Genomic DNA, 17,755 nt, shown 5'->3' with positions numbered 1-17,755 from the left:
TATTTGTATGTTTATTTGTTATTAAATTGCAAAAAAAAGTAAAAAATTTGTCTGTTATTCACCTTTGTTTCCTAAACAGCACACTGCCTCACACATGGTAAATACTCAGGACATATTTTGATCAGCTTTAATTAAAAGTTAGGAAGTTTATTATCAAAATCCTGTAAATACTTTAATGAAGATTTTATATGTTCCTTTTGAACACTACAGAACACATGTTTTTTTCCCAAATTGTGAGCTGTTGGAATCATTAAATGATTTTTTTCATCTACTTTACTGTACTTATACCCTTGGAACATCAAATCATGTCAGTTCTGTATAGGCAAAGAGGGACTGTGTGATGTAAATGATCATTTTAAACTTCCTACACAATATTTTGGGTCCATACATAATGATGAGATAGTTTAGGCATTAGCAGTTTCCTGAATATTGTCTTACAGTGCTGAAATAAAATTATATTAATCAATGTATAGCTTTCTCAGAACATTTATTTTCTAATTCTGTTATATTCTGCGAAAAATGACTCGAACATTCAGTGATTTTAATCAAGAAACTTCTCTCTCTCTTTTTTTTTTTTTTTTGTGGTACGTGGGCCTCTCACTGCTGTGGCCTCTCCGGTTGCGGAGCACAGACAGGCTCTGGACGCGCAGGCTCAGCGGCCATGGCTCACGGACCCAGCCGCTCCGCGGCATGTGGGATCTTCCCGGACTGGGTCACGAACCCGTGTCCCCTGCATCGGCAGGTGGACTCTCAACCACTGTGCCACCAGGGAAGCCCAAGAAACTTCTCTCTTTTATAAAAGTTTATTTTTATTTTTTTAGTTTTGATCCTCAGACCTTATTCATCATCTAGTTGAAATGTAAAAATTATTGAGATGTGGTTTCTTTGAACACTGATATAGCCAAATGGATCAAGTGTGATTTGATCATATGATACTATCTTTATCTTGGTCATTATTTCTGTGTTAACAATAATCCAGCGCATGTGTTCCCAGTGAAGTTACATAGTCACTCACATGTTTCAGCCTTCATTGGTTATATACAAGAATAAAGTTGTACATTAGCAGATTCAAATAACTTTGGAAAGGTGAATATAAATTTTAATGTGTTAGAGTTTTGTACACTCAGAAGCATTGTACAAGTGCCAGTAGTTGAATCGTAATTGTGATATCAGATTCGGAACATAGGATTTGGTTAGGTAATTGAATCTATATAAAAGTTAATATACAGAAATCAGTAAACTCAGTATATACAAATAACTTCCAATTGGAAGTATGAAGGAAGTTAAGGCTCCATTTAAAATAGCAATTTTGTGGGATAGGGAGGGTGGGAGGGAGACGCAAGAGGGAGGAGATACGGGGATATATGTATATGTATAGCTGATTCACTATGTTATAAAGCAGAAACTAACACACCATTGTAAAGCAATTATACTCCAATAAAGATGTTAAAAAAAAAAGGGAAAGAGCATGGGGGCTTCTAAGTAAAAAAGGACAAGTGCTTTAAGCATTTGGGAACTCAATAAAATTATTTTTTAGCACCTTAAAAAAATGAATAAAATAGCAATTAAAAAATGCCTTTTCATAAACTTAACAAAATCTATATGTTTAGAACTTTAAAAATCTCCTGAGGTACATAAAAGCTTACTTGAGCAAATGAAAAGACAAAATATATTTTTGGTTAATACTCAATGTTATAAAGTTGTCCATTCTCTCTGAGTTGCTTTGTAAAATAATGCTATCTCCATAAAAATGCCAACCTTATTGTTGTTGTTATTATTATTATTTTTGGTGGGTGGTGGTATCTGGAATTAGATAGCAGATTCTAAAGTTCAAATGGAAAGAAATTAGCAGTAATAGGTTGGAAAACTGAAAAAGAAAGAGTAGTGAGGTTGAGTAAGTTCTACCAGATTTGAAAAATGCACTCTAAAGTCTCAATAATTAAAAGAATATATTATTAGAACATAAACAGATCAATAGACTAATGGAATGAAATAGAGGATCAGAAGTAGATCTAAATACATGTAGGAATTTAATATATGATAAAGGCATCATCTTAAATCAGGGTAAAGATTAATAAATGGTATTGAGATAATTAGCCAATTATAAGAAAGATAAACTTAGATTCATATCTCAAGTATATCAAACATTTAAATGTAAAAAAAATAAAACTGTGACCTTACAAAAAGATAACATGACTTCCTATGTATCTGTGGAGTGGAAAACAGCTTTTAGCTATTGCTCAAAATGCAGAAGCCATAAAGTTAAAAGACTTACACATTTGACAACCAAATAAAAAAAGAAACGGAAATAACTTGGATGCTGAGCAAAACAAAGCAAAAGCAAACAAAGAAAAAAGAAAAAAACTACCATGAGGAAAATTAGAAGGTAAACGATACCCTGTGAAAACATTTTTATAGGATATAAAACCAGCTGGTAATCTTTCTATATAAAAAATTCCTAGAAATCAAGACAAGAGAACCATTCAGTAGAAAATTAGGTGAAGGATAAGACCAGGGAGTTCACCTACAGATGACCATTACACATTTAATAAGATTCTTCCTCTCATTCATAATAAGGAAATGAAAATTAAAACTATCTTGTGATTTTAGTTCTTTCCTTTTAGATTGGCAAAAACCCAAATGTTGCATGACAGTACTTTGCTGTTAAAGTGAGTGAGTGAAATGACATCCTTGGAGGGGTAGTCTGGCAGTATCTACCAAAATTATGTGTATTTATGTTTTGACCCAGCAGTTCCACTGGCAGGGTTATTAACAGATGACTGGTTAAATAAGCTATAGTATATTCACACACTGGAATACTGTGTAGCTGTATTTTTTTGAAAAAAACAATGAGGAAGACTTCTAAAGATAGATGGAAAGATTCTCTATGATATTAGTGGAAAATAAAGCAACGGCAGAACTGAATCACTTTTTCTGTAAGAGAAAAGGAAAAGGAATATGCTTATATTTGAAAACAGAGATACTGGAAGGATAATAGTAAGCCAATAAAAATGATTTTACTTATTGGCAATGTGTGGAGTGGGGAAAAGGGTAAAGAGTGGGATCTAGATTTCTTTGTATCGATGAAAATTCAATTAACAATTAAGCTAAGAAGAAATAAAGATCATTTTATTTGAGCCAAACTGAGGATTGTAACGTGGGAGACAGATTTTCAGAAGCTCTGAGAATTGTTCCACCGGTCAGGAGTTAGAGAGGCATGCGTTTTTGAGAGAAAGAATCATGTATCATATTCACAAGTTAAAATTATAAAGTTCATCAGAGATTTTTTTTAGTCAGGTATGCACATACAGAATGAGCCTTTAGTCAGTGTGATCCCCTGTACAGGATGGGAAAGGAATATTAATTTTAAAAATTACAATGCTGGCATTAGAAGAAAGAGACTGTTTTTCTCAAAGTTGATTACATCCTCCTACCTTGAGGGGATCTGGTTAATGTATAATGCAGATGCACATTAAACATTGGGAAAGGCATGTTATGTGTATTTCAATTCTGACTTAGTTTGATTGTCCTGTTTTAGAGATTTTAGATCAATAAGACATTGTGCATAGAAGTGTATGTAAAAGCTGTGAGAGACACACACACACACACACACACACGCACACACACACACACACACACCCCTACACCCCTACACCCCTACCCCTTTCTCTGTACAGTGTCTTTTCTCTTTCCCATTCTTAAGTTATGGCTTTTTTGAAACCAAGCAGCAACAACTTTGTTGGAAGATGGTCTAGTGAGGGGACATGGCACAGTAGACATTGGCCTTCTAGGAGCAGAAATTATGCTTCAGTCCTGGAATTGATATATGTTTGTCCCTTTCTTCCCTCTAGCAAATTGCTTCTTGTTTCAGAGATTGGACATATATAGTTACCCCACCTGGAATGTCTTTCTAGCCCTCCCATTCTTCTTTCACCTTAACTCCTATGCTTTTTTGTAGTTCCAGTTTAAATATCATTTCTGATGTGCCTAGACTAAGTTAAGTTCTTTCTTGGACAGTTCACATAAACATCATTGCTCCTTAATCTCTTTGTCTGTAAAATGGGGATAATAATAGTACTTACTTCATAGAGTTGTTGTGAGGAATAAAAGAGTAAATATATGTAAAACAGAAGAGTACCTGACCAGATACTAGGTGCTATGTGAGTTAACTGTTGCTATCATTATTACTTTTATTAGACATATTTGAAATAATGTATTTAATTATACTAATTTGTCTACTTGTTAAATATCTCCTCCTGTTAGATTGTTAGTTCCAGGAGGAAAAGAACTGTTTTATTCACTTCTTTTCCCTAGTGCTTGGTACACATAGTACTCAGTTACTTTTGTTGACTGATAAGTGGTGGTTTGCAATAGTAGATAAGTCAGGCCAGCTGGGTTTTGAAGAATGAACATACTGGTAAATGTGATAAAGCATTGCAATGTTTTTAGGAGTATCAGAACTTGGTGGATTGCAACTTTGGTAGTTGTGAGCAGTGAAAGCTCTAGAACCTGTTTGGGAGGGAGAGGAGAACAAGAGGAATAAAGAAAAAAAAATTTTTTTAATTAATTAATTTTTATTGGCATCTAGTTGCTTTACAATGTTGTGTTAGCTTCTATTGCACAGCAAAATGAATCAGCCATTCATATGCGTATATCCCCTCCCTTTTGGTTTTCCCTGCCATTTAGGATACCACAGTGAATTAAGTAGAGTTCCCTGTGCTATACAGTATGTTCCCATCAGCTGTCTATTTTATACATAGTATCAATAGGGCAGTAGTGTATATGTGTCAATCCCAACCTCCCAAATCCTCCCACCCCACCCCTTTCCCCCTTGGTATCCTATCCATACATCCATACATCTGTTCTCTATGTCTGTGTCTCTATTTCTAAAGCAAAGAATTGAAATACATTCTTCTTCCATGCTAGACAATACAGCCTTCTGGTCCTAAGCTCAGCTATTATTAAAAATGTAACTGTCCAATACATGGATGCATTCTCATTTCAAAAGATTAAACTTACATATATATGAACATACATTGAAATATGTCTCATTTGCATTTCTCTTCCTATTCCTACATCTCCCCAGTTTTTTTCCATTAAAATATATTACTTACATTAGCTTGTAATGGGTATATATATATATATATATATATTTTTTTTTGTGGTACGCGGGCCTCTCACTGCTGTGGCCTCTCCCATTGTGGAGCACAGGCTCCGGATGCGCAGGCTCAGCGGCCATGGTTCACGGGCCCAGCCGCTCCGCAGCATGTGGGATCCTCCCAGACCGGGGCACGAACCCGTGTCCTCTGCATCGGCAGGCGGACTCCCAACCACTGCGCCACCAGGGGAGCCCATATTGTTATATTTAAATAAATTTATAAATATTTTAAAATTCCTCAATTTTAATTTCTAATATGGGAAAATATTGATACATACATCACACATAAACAAAATGCCTTTGGGATCCTAAATAATTTTTAAGAGCATGAATAGGTTTTTGAGATCAAATAATTTGAAAACTGCTGCAGTATATAATTAAGTCCCAACAATGAACATTGTGTAGACCATTGTAATATAGAAAAATTCCCATGTTTTAATAATTTTGGTGAGTGAAGTACAGTTAAAAAATGCCACAAATATTATTATAGCTATGAGACAAAGAATAGAAAACAGTACTGGAGAAAATACAGTAAAATGCAAATAGTCATTATATTAAGGTTATGTTATTTTGAATTATTTCATCCTTGGTTTTTCCAAAGGTTTTTATGCTATAATTTATATATGGTGGAAAATCTGTTAAAATATGAATGGGAATAATGTCTCCATTTCAGAAGCTCTGTAGTGATGCTCAAGTTAAAGTCTTTGGGAAATGCTGCCAACTGAAACCTGGTGGAGACAGTTCTTCCTCTTTAGATAGTTCCATGACTTCATCTTCTGATGTAAAAGACCAGTGTCCTAAGTACCAGGTAAGATCACTGATGTCTTTTATTCATTCACAAGTATTTTTGAGTACCTACAATGTGTTGTATGCCATCCTAGGGACTGAGGATGTAACAGGGACTAGTGCTTACCCTCCTGGAGCTTACAGTATAGCTGGGGAGACAGATAATTAAGTAGGTAAGTTTATGAACTTTGATAAATCTTAGGATAGGGGAAGCATAGAGAGCTTTGGGCACAGGTAGCAGGGGCATTTTCTCCTTTTTATTTCCCATTTCATATTTTTTAGGCTACCAGAATAATTTCTTATTTTATACACTTTTTAATTATTGAAATATGAAGATAAATATAATACAAGTCAGCTGTAGTATGAAATTAAAATATGGCTGAAGTATAGAAATGTACATTTTCATTTTTCAAAATTAATGTGGCTCTTCTTTTAAAATACGGAATTAACCAATCATTTGACTATATAGGAACTTCTCTATAAACTTGTTATGTTGTTATATTTTACATAGGATCAGTACTTGGTTTCAAATAAGCAAATGTCATCTAATGTGAATTTGTGTCGTTCAAGTTTGCATGAATGAATCACAGGTATTTTACATTTAGCAGTACCAAAATAGAATCCTGGACCTTTAAATTATTTATAATTAGGTAAATTGTTTTTGGATAGAAACTAACCCTTATACCATATCAACATGACAGTATATGTGGAACAGCTTTGAAGTTATAAAAGTCCAGATGTTAGGACTACCTACATAGTATGTAGTCCTAATATCTACATAGTTCTGCCTGGCCTCCTCTATTCCTCTTCCATCTTAAGCATGTTACCCTAACAAGTTCCTAATAGTGCTGTGCTATGTAGGATCATTATACTTATGCCAATTTACAAGTTTTCTAATTTGATCAACTGTACAAACTTGCCTTTCTTCCTAATGTTATGCAGTTAAATAGTATTAGCAAATGGATCCAGACTGTAGAAACCCTGAAGCAGTGAGTGATTATAATTCTCATTTTGCATCAAAAATCCCTAGAGTTTTTTTAAAGTACAGGTTCCCAGGTTATATGTCTAGATATTCTGGTAGTAGGTTCATTATGGTCTTGGAAATCTGTTTTTTTAGCAAGAAGGCATTGAATTATTATGCATATAGTTCACTATACTTGATAGAGTGTTATTTCAGGTAACTAGAACATTATTTTTGATTTACGGGGTATTAACAGATTATTGCTTTCAGCAATGAGTACTTACAAAGAATTGAACTTTTAAGTAAGAGCCTTTTTAAAAAAGCATTAAAGATAATAGCATTTTCTTAATTATATTCTTCATTATAGATTATGTCACATTAAAATATATAACATGTCAGTGATATTCATGATAACTATTTGGTATGTATTAGAGCAGGCAGAGAGAACGTTTAATAGCAAAGTATGTGGTTTCATAAAATTTATACACCAATTTATTTTTACTGTATTTTGCCTTCTGAGAATTCTTTTCTAATTATAATATTAAAATGTTTAAATGACTTGATATTTAAATTTGTGTAGCTCGTTTAATGTAAGAAATATTATTTTTAGTCAAAATAAGAATGGAGTTAGATGCATTGTAACAAAAATGAGCTTGTAAGAGAAGGTTCTCATTTCTGTCATTATCCAGAAGCAATTTAGGTTGCCAAGAAGATTGGTATTGTTGATCTTAAAGAAAAATAAACTACTTTATCATGTAAAAAATTATTCTACTCTGTTTCTAAAATGTTCGTAATACCTAGACTTCAGGAAATAAAAATTTTGTCTTAACCAAATCCCAAGAATAAAAGAGTTACTTCTTGTAGTAACCTAGGTATATCAGAAGTGATTTTTTCTTAAAAAAAAACTTTGTGCCTTTATTAAAATAAAATTAAGACAATAGCACTGAGAAAGAAAAAACAATATGTCAATGAATGTATTAAAAAACTAATATGAACATAGTATGTATAATGAAATGGATTGCTATTTGAAGATGTTCTTTTTAAGAAAGGTGACAAAACGTAAATATATAGATTTTTTTTAACCCAAGGCAGGTAGTAAACAAGCAAAAGAGTAAAAGAGAATCACATTATAAAAAGAAAAATAGTATGTAGATGTGTTCCCTGGCTTTCACTTGTAAAATGGGGGTCCTCATCACTTTATTGTTATCCTCAGAAGAATCTTTTAAGTATTTTTAAAAACTTCTAGTTCTTGATTTCCCATGGTAGAATGGCATAGTGAAATTTGTGCATAATCCTCATTTACTATCTTAGATAGTTTTTTTTTTTTTTTTGGTACGCGGGCCTCTCACTGTTGTGGCCTCTCCCGCTGCGGAGCACAAGCTCCAGACGCACAGGCCCAGCGGCCATGGCTCACGGGCCCAGCTGCTCCGCGGCATGTGGGATCTTCCCGGACCGGGGCATGAACCCGTGTCCCCTGCATCGGCAGGCGGACTCTCAACCACTGCGCCACCAGGGAAGCCCTTAGATAGTTTTTTGGTCATCTTTATCATCAGTTGTTTTATTATGTTAATTGTATTGGTTATGAATTGCATTGGGATATCCTATGAAACAGTGGCTTAAGCAAATTAGGGATTGGTTTCTTCACATGACAAGCCTGGAGAGAGACCATCTAGGCTCGATAATTTATGGGCTTCAAGGTGGCCTCAGAGACCAAAGCTTCCTTATCTTTCTACTTAGCCAGAATTACTGTGTACATACTTGTTGCCTTGTCGTCCTCTTATGGTGTGTTCATCTTCAGTGATTTCCATTTATATTCCATTGACCAGGACTGTGTTGAATGCATGTAAATGGATAGTTCTGAAAGCTACCACTCCAACCACTGGTTTAACTCTTTGAATATAGAGACCAACTCGAAATCCTCTATCTGCAAGGGAGGCTCTGAAATGCAGTTTTTTTCATTTGGGCACATTGCTTCCTTGAAACAACTTGTACTTCAAAAAACAAGGAATAAGATATTTGGTGGTTAACTAGTTGTATTTGCCACAGTATATAAATAGCAACCAAATGGATGAGTCAATTTTTAGATTTTTTTGACTCCTATGAGGACAATTAAAGAATAATGGAAAAGAATAACTTTTTAAATCAGAATTCTTTACAAACAAGACATTCTAATGCTTAAGATAAATCTTTTTAAAAAAATGCAAAATGTCCAAGTTACCCCTTTTGCAAATGCTTCTTTTTGCACAATAGGGGTGGTAAAATCTGTTCAGCATGTTCAGTGAATTCTACTTCTTGTTATCTGTCCTGGAGAAGCATTGCATATGCATAAGATGTGGCTAAGAATGTTTATTTGAGCGTTATTTGTAATAGCAAAAAACAGGAAGTAACTTAAATGCCTGTCAGTAAGGGGAACAGACTTGATAAACTGGTATTTTCATATAGGAGGGTACTGTGCAGCTCTCAAAAGGAATCTATGTATAACAATATGCTTAGATCTATAAGACATTGTGAAATGAAGAAAATGAAATGAAGAAAATCAAGCTGCAGAGCAGTGTATACAACGTAAAATCATTTAAAAAAACATTACGTAGAATACAGCAAAGGAATTTTTAATAAAAATCAGTTTTTGAAATAGGTTTTAAATTCTGCAATTTTATTAATGTTATGCTTATTGTTTAGGGTTCTCGATGCTCTTCTGATGCCAATATGCTTGGAGAGATGATGTTTGGCTCAGTAGCAATGAGCTACAAAGGCTCCACCTTAAAGATTCATCAGATCCGGTGAGGGATTTTTCTGATTTTTCTTGATGAATCCATTTTAGAATGTTTAGTTTTTTAAAAGATGGGCGAATTTCATATAGTCTTCACTCAGATTGAGCATGTCAGATACTAAGTTTATGATGTTTTATGGGTTTAATGCTACTTCATGGCTGTTGTAACTATGCTGTGACATCTCTGTGACTTAAACATTTTTATTTGTAATAAATTGGAAAGGTCCTTGTGTTTCAGTTTTGATCTCTCTCTATCCCTCTCTTTTTCTTCATAGTTCCCCTCCACAGCTTATGCTCAGCAAAGTTTTTACTGCACGGACTGGCAGCAGCATCTGTGGAAGTCTCAATACGTAAGTAGTTATGAATGAAGGGAGAAATGAATTCTTTAAGGTTTGCAAAGTATGAAAACCAATAAGCTGCTTTCAGGATTGCAGCATAAATTCAGATTTTATTCCATCCCTTAAGTTTGAAAGTTTATGGAGGCCAGATTTTTTTCCCCTAGCTTTGTTGAGATATGATTGACATACACCATTATGTAAGTTTGAAGTATATGATGTGTTGATTTGATACATTTATATATTGCAAAGTGATTATCACCATAGCCTTAGCTGCTACCATCCTGTCACATAATTACCATTTCTTTTTTGTGGTGAGAATATTTAAGATTTACTCTGTTAGCAACTTTCAAGATATAATGCAGTATTATTAGCTATAATTAGCTTGCTGTATATTAGACACCCAGAACTTGTTAATCTTATAACTAGAAGTTTGTACCCTTTGACCATTTTATCCCCATTTCCCATACTCCCAGTCCCTGGTAACCATCACTCTGCTCTCTGCATCTCTGAGTTTGGCTTTTTTTTTTTTTTTTTTTTGCGGTACGCGGGCCTCGCACTGTTGTGGCTTCTCCCGTTGTGGAACACAGGCTCCGGACGTACAGGCTCAGCGGCCATGGCTCACGGGCCCAGCCGCTCCGCGGCATGTGGGATCTTCCTGGACCGGGGCACGAACCTGTGTCCCCTGCATCGGCAGGCGGACTCTCAGCCACTGCGCCACCAGGGAAGCCCCTGAGTTCGGCTTTTTAATTTCTTTTTAATTAAACAAATTTAAAAATTTTATTTATTTATTTATTTATTGGCCGTGCCTCATGGCTTGCAGGATCTTAGTTTGCCAATCAGGGATTGAACCCGTGCCCCCTGTAGTGGAAGCACAGAGTCCTAACCACTGGACCGCTAGGGAATTGGCTTTTTTAGATTCCACATATAAGTGATATCATACAGCATTTGCCTTTCTCGATCTGACTTATTTCACTTAGCATAATGCCCTGAAGGACCAAAGTTGTTGCAAATGGCAGGACTTCCTCTTTTTTTCTTTTCATGGCTGAATAATATCCACTGTCTATATATATACATGACAGTCTTTTTTTATCCATTCATCTGTTGACAGACACTTGGGTGTGGCTGTATTCCAATAAAACTTTATTTACAGAAACAGGCAGCAGACTTAATTTAACCCTCAGGGTGTAGTTTGCCAACCCCTGATTTAAATGATTAGTTGGTTTATAGTACTAATAGGGAAACTTAAAACTTAAAAAAAAAAAGTTTTACACTTAAAATTTGAGGTATACAAAGAATTGCCATTAAGAGCATAAAACGAATTTGGAATTTATTTTTTTCTCCTCCCACTTAGGCTGCAAGACAGTCTTGAATTCATCAATCAGGACAACAGTACATTAAAGGCTGATAATAACACAGTTATTAATGGACTTCTTGGAAATATAGGTAAAACGGTTTTATACGTTTTAAAAATGTTCTTAATAGTGTAGATAATAATGTTCTTAATAATGTTAGAAGACCAAAGAATTTCAAATACTGGAAGTGGATTTAAATTGCAAGTATATGTAATATTTGTATTATTTGAAAAATTTAATTTTCATATATTTGAACATAATGTTTATTTTGTACCTGAAAAAAGAGAACTGCTGAAGAAATACCTTATTTGTTTTTTGGTTTTAATTTCGATGCATCTTTGAAAAGTACTTTTGTTGATGTGAAAAGCTCTTACTAGCTCTTTTGAATATTTCAGCTGAGGGAGACAGGTATTATACTTTCTCCCTTTTCTTTGCCCTAACCATAGAGTAATTTTAAAATGGTGCTTGTTTTTTGGACCTGTAATTTAGATGAGCAGATATTCAAATTTGATGTTTCTTAAGAGATTTATTAAAATAGAAGCTTATTTAGTAATTTGGTTAGTTTATTGTTTGTTATTTAAGTTCAACATTTTAAAGTGACAAACTATTTCTAAAATTTCTGGTCCTTTGTTTTATCTTAGATCAAATAAATGACTGCTGACTATATTTCCAGTGCAAAACGAACTGTAGTGTATTAGAGAGAAAAAAAAAAAAAGAAAATTGGTTCTGAAGAACCTAGGGGCAGGACAGGAATAAAGACGCAGATGTAGAGAATGGACTTGAGGACGTGGGGAAGGGGATGGGTAAACTGGGATGAAGTGAAAGAGTGGCATGGACTTACATATACTACCAAATGTAAAATAGATAGCTAGTGGGAAGCAGCCGCATAGCACAGGGAGATCAGCTCGGTGCTTTGTGACCACCTAGAGGGGTGGGATAGGGAGGGTGGGAGGGAGACGCAAGAGGGAGGAGATATGGGGATATATGTATATGTATAGCTGATTCACTTTGTTATAAAGCAGAAACAAACACACCATTGTAAAGCAAGTATACTCCAATAAAGATGTTAAAAAAAAAAAGAATAGGATGAATGTTTCACTCATTCCCTGTTTAGTGAAATTTTTATTTGTAATTAATTTTAATAAATATCAGTTATACGTATTAGTAGAAGACAGCTTTTTCTCCCACCTTTAACAGTATAGCATCCTATTATTTTTTATAATTCATGTTCATTCAAATAGCAGCTATTTATTAAGTACCTACTACGGGCTAGTTGCAGTGTCAGACACGTGTTGTAGAAAGCATGCATTTTATAGAAAAATAGAAGTTCTACTTTTTCTTAACTTGATTAGTTCATTCATTTTAAAAAAAAATTTATTAGCTTATTTATTTATTTTTGGCTGTACTGGGTCTTCGTTTCTGTGCGAGGGCTTTCTCTAGTTGTGGCGAGCGGGGGCCACTCTTCATCGCAGTGTGCAGGCCTCTCACTGTCATGGCCTCTCGTTGCGGAGCACAAGCTCCAGACGCGCAGGCTCAGTAGTTGTGGCTCACGGGCCTAGTTGCTCTACGGCATGTGGTATCTTCCCAGACCAGGGCTTGAACCCGTGTCCCCTGCATTGGCAGGCAGATCTTCAACCACTGCACCACCAGGGAAGCCCAGTTCATTCATTTTAGTAAAGTAAAAATGTGACAGAAATAAGTCTTTTTTTCTTTATAATTTGATACTTTTAAAAGCTAAAGGGGCTTATTAAAAGCTGTTTATTTTAATAATACAAATCCATTATCATGTATAAAGGTAAAGTACACTATAGTTGCTAGATATACTCAACTCCTCTGTTTTAACATGGAATAGGAAATTAATGCATTTAACAAAGCACAGACTTTGTTATGAATGGCTTTTTCTTGCACATTCTTAATTGTGAATCAAGGATATTTGAGCACCATTTCTTATTTTCTTTAAATTTCCAATTAATCAACAAGTACTTATCAAGCACTTATTATATGCCAAGCACTCTGCTAGGCCCTGAGAATACAGTGGTGAACCAGACACAGTTCCTGCCTCAACAGATTTTTAGTTAGTGGAAGTCAGACAAGCAATACAATACAGTATACAATTACAGTATACTGTAGTTAATTTTTGGACAAAACTAAGAGCATGTTGTGATAGAAATGAGAAGGAACACCCAGTTCAGTCTTGGAGTATCACAAAAGGCTTTCTTAAAGAAGTGAGCCTAAACTTGAAGAATTAGCCTGACAGTTGGGAAGAGAAATGTTCTAGGAAAAAGCAGGAGCATGTGCACAGACCTAGTGCAAGAGATCATTGAGTGTGGAAAGAATGTGAACAAATCAGTGTGGGTGGAGCACAGTGTGGATATAAGTAAAGGAAGTAAAAGGAAATAAAGAAGTGAGCAAGAGCCAGATCATGAAGGGCATTTTGGGTTACACTGAGGAATTTGGACTTATGCTTTGGGTAAGCAGTTGGGTACCAGTGAGGGTGTGTTAGTTTGGGTCTTCCTCCTGGTTTTTAACAGGTGCCAAGACAGGTTTAAACATGCAAGGATTTTATTATTACTAGGTGAGAGAAATGAAGAGGGAGCTGGGAAGGGTTCAGAGAGCCCTCAGATTGTGGTGCAAGTTTGCCTTGAGTGAAAGAGAGGAATAAAAGCTTGAGTGGACATGTTCCAGCCTGCCATATAGTCCAAGGAAGGTTTGATAAGGCTGTGGATGAGTCTTTGAGTCAGAGTTGGTTGTCAGAAGTGACCCATGTCTTGCCAAAATGGGCCTGCCTTACTATAGCTACTGTGTTTAGTCATTGGCTAGGCGCAGCCTGTGGGATATGTGGCCCTGCACAAACATGGCAGTGAATTTAAGAACACAGCAGCTGGGGTGCTTGGCCATTTGCAGTTCTTATAGCTGGAGAGTTTTGTGGTGCATTCTCAAGGCAACAACAGAAGAGTTTTCACAATGTAGAAACATGATCAGATCAGATTTGTATCTGCAAAAGAATATTCTAATTGCTGTAGGAATAGATTCAGATGAGCCAGTGGGATTGAGAAAACACCCATATTAGAAGGCTGCTTATGACAGTCCAAGTGACAGATAATGGGGACGTAGAGTAAAATTGTGTCCATAAGGATAAAGAGTTGTTGAGAACTTTGTTGGGAGAAATAGAGTAGACAAGACTTGGTAATTAGGTAGAAGAGGTGAGGGGAGAGGGGGAGTCAGGGGTGGCACTGAGCTATTGGGTTGTGTAATTGCATGAATATTGGTTCCATTCACCGGGAGGAACATGAGAAATTGGGAGTTGATGATTTTAGGTTTAGGCATGTCGAATTGGAAGTATTGGTAGGATATCCAAGTGAAGATAGCCATGGTAGTTAGTTAGAGAGAGAGAGAGATGTATTCTGGTGGTAGCTGCTGTAAGATAATGAATGTATAATAGTTTTAAAACAATAGAGGTTTTTTCTCACAATTTTCCTCAAAGCAGTGTTTTAAAGGTCCAGTCTCCTTCCTTCTTGGAGTTCTACCTTCTTTACAATATGGGCTCCAAGGTTGTGCTCACCTACACAAAGCCAGTGGAAAGAGATTGAGTATGGAGAAGGCACATTCCCTTCAAAACCACCTCAACCTGAAAGTGATATACATCACTTTTGCTCACATTCCATTGGTGGTAACTAATCATACAGCTTCACCTGTATATAAGGAGGTTTGAGAAATATGGTCCCTAGCTGGCCGGCTGCTTCCCACAGACTACTTGATGTTATGCAACGGCGAACACAATCCTTTTTTAGGTTGTTAGCAGTTTCTACCATGGATTTGAGAATTATTATCATATAAATGATAATTGAAAGCATAAGAATGAATGAGAGGGAAATATTGTTGAGGATAGAACCCTGGGGAATGCTGGCTTTAAAGATGGAGTAGGAGAAGAGAATCACATAAAGGAGACTAAGAAAAAAAAAACTTAGCATGTGTTATCATGAGAACTGAGGGAAAAAAGTTCAAAGTGTAATGTAGTCAGCATCAAATATGATGTAAGGTAGTGTAAGATAGTATGGAGTGCATTAAATAACAGGAAGGCTTTTGGTGGTGGCCTATGTGAGTAGTTTCAGTGGGGACAATAGAAGCCAAAGTTGAGGAAAGACTCAGAGGTTAGTCTTCTTTTCTAAGATGTAAGCAGACATCCTCAAACTTCTTGGTTTCAGGACCCTTTTACACACGTAGAAATTATTGAGGACCACAGAGAGCTTTTGTGTATGTAGGTTACATTTATTGATACATACTGTATTAGAAATTAAAATTCAGAAAAAATTTAAAATATTTACTTAGTAACTCATTAAAAATAACACTTATAGCCGCATAGCACAGGGAGATCAGCTCGGTGCTTTATGACCGCCTGGAGGGGTGGGATAGGGAGGGTGGGAGGGAGACGCAAAAGGGAGGGGATATGGAAACATATGTATATGTATAACTGATTAAATTTGTTATAAAGCAAAAAATAAAAAAAACCAAAACAAAACAAAACAAAAAATAAAAAATAAAAAAAAAATAAAAATGATACGTATCTATATTTGTTGACATGGATAGATTTGCATTTCATGTTTCTAAGTGAAAACTACAGACTACAAAATAGTACTATCTAATTTTTATACAAAATGTACAGAAAGACAGAGAACATATATATGGGGGAAAATCTGTAAGAATATACTTTAAAATTTTACTATGGTTATTGCTGTGTAGGGGGATTATAGCTGATTTCTATTTTCTTCTTTATACTTTTCTGCTTTTCCCAGTTTTTTTTTCTCAATGAGAGTATATTACTTTCATGATTGAAAAAAAAATCCCATAAAACTATTTCTAGAAACATCTAGCAGATTCGTCCCAGTTTTCTTTATATTAACATTGTTGCCTTTCTCCCCAAGAAGGGTATGGTTCTTCCTGTCTTTCATGACAGATTCCACAGACTTACCAGGAGGTTCAAAAAAAAAAATAATAACACTTATAACCCTTTTTATGTTAATATAAATAACATGTTTTGAAATAACTATACTTTCCAAGACAAGAAAACTTAGAGTAGCATTGTTTTACATTTTTGCAAAACTTTTTATTGTCTGGCTTAATAGAAACAGCTGGATTCTCATATCTTCTTCTGCATTCAGTCTTTTGTAATATGTTGTTTTGGTTGAAGTGTGTTAAGAAAATATAGTTTCACATAGATATGTAGCTAGAAAAAGGAATGTCCTCAAGAACCCCTTGAAAGGGTTGCAGGGTCCCCTTAGGGGGTCCTGGGACCACATTTTAAGAACTACTGAACTATAGGATTAGATATATGGGGAGAAGGTAGAAGAGTTCTGACTGTATTTAAATGTTGATGGAAAAGGAGGTTATAAGGAGGATGAGGTTGGAGATAGAGGTGATACTGGTAAAGTGGAAGGGCCTAGCTGACTTAGAAGAATTAGCTTTGGAAGGGAGGGAGGGAGATACCTCTCAGGATTTTTCACAGATAGTCCCTGCACATAAAGGGGACTTGAATAATGTGACCTGTTATTACTGCTCAGGCAGGAAGGAGGCAGAGATGAAAGTTGATTAAGTTTGGAGATTAAGTTTGGAGATAGCATGGTAGGAGAAGGAGAGTTCCCATATGGTGATTCTTCATGTGTACAAACATATGCATACTGTACGAGACAAAGTCATATGCTGAGAGTAAGAAGAGGTGGTAGGGAAGGCGATTAAAGAGAGCAGGTAAGTTTTGAGGTAACTAGGAAAAAATGAAGAAGGAACTGAACAATGAAAATGGAAGGTTTGCTGCACATGCACTATAATTATAGAAACTCTTGTTTTAGAAAAATACCTATTAGCAATTTGAAAAATACATTTGTCACTTTTTAAAACAGAAAAGTCCCCAGTTCCATCCTAGATAAACCTCCTAGATGGCTATTTAGGCCATCTTGATGAAGCATAACTAACAAGTAACGCAGCTGCTTGCTTCCAGGCTGGAATGTTACCCTCTCTGGGTCTTCAGACTCTTATCTTCTCTTGGTCAGGTGTGTGGCAGCTACTTATGTTGGGCAGCTGGGAGTCTGGCCCTGACAGGCTGCATTGGCTTTCTTGCTTCCATAGTGGCTGACCCTTGCTCTAGGAACTTTGGTTTCTTCTGTTACTTTATAATTTACCACTAGTTTAGAAAAACCAATTTCATACTTATTTGTCAGTAGACCCCTTTATTTGCTCTTTGTTTTATTTTGTGTTCTGTTTTTCAGCCAAGTGCTTAGGTGGTTTTCTTCTTAACTGTAGTTGCACAATGTTGTAATCTTAAAACTGACTTTTTAAAAGATAAATTTATTTGGCAAATGTCAGATTATATAGATAACATTACTGTGCTGTTTTGAA

General features: G+C 35.6%; 1 protein-coding gene across 3 annotated transcripts in view; it reads left to right on the top strand.

Moving 5' to 3' along the window:
* FNIP1 (folliculin interacting protein 1) overlaps nucleotides 1-17,755 on the top strand; it is a 129,886-nt gene that overhangs the window by 59,194 nt on the left and 52,937 nt on the right. For all 3 annotated transcript variants that reach the window (XM_081232443.1, XM_081232444.1, XM_081232442.1), the window contains exons 3-6: nucleotides 5,832-5,966; nucleotides 9,585-9,685; nucleotides 9,951-10,025; nucleotides 11,365-11,456. In XM_081232443.1, the coding sequence (XP_081088569.1) occupies nucleotides 5,832-5,966; nucleotides 9,585-9,685; nucleotides 9,951-10,025; nucleotides 11,365-11,456 (403 nt within the window). The remainder of the gene's footprint in view (nucleotides 1-5,831; nucleotides 5,967-9,584; nucleotides 9,686-9,950; nucleotides 10,026-11,364; nucleotides 11,457-17,755) is intronic.

This window comes from Mesoplodon bidens (assembly GCF_964165515.1).
Source record: "Mesoplodon bidens genome assembly, chromosome: 4".
NCBI classification, from domain to species: domain Eukaryota; kingdom Metazoa; phylum Chordata; class Mammalia; order Artiodactyla; family Ziphiidae; genus Mesoplodon; species Mesoplodon bidens.
Note: the sequence above shows the minus strand (reverse complement) of the source record. Positions and strands in the feature narration are given on the sequence as shown.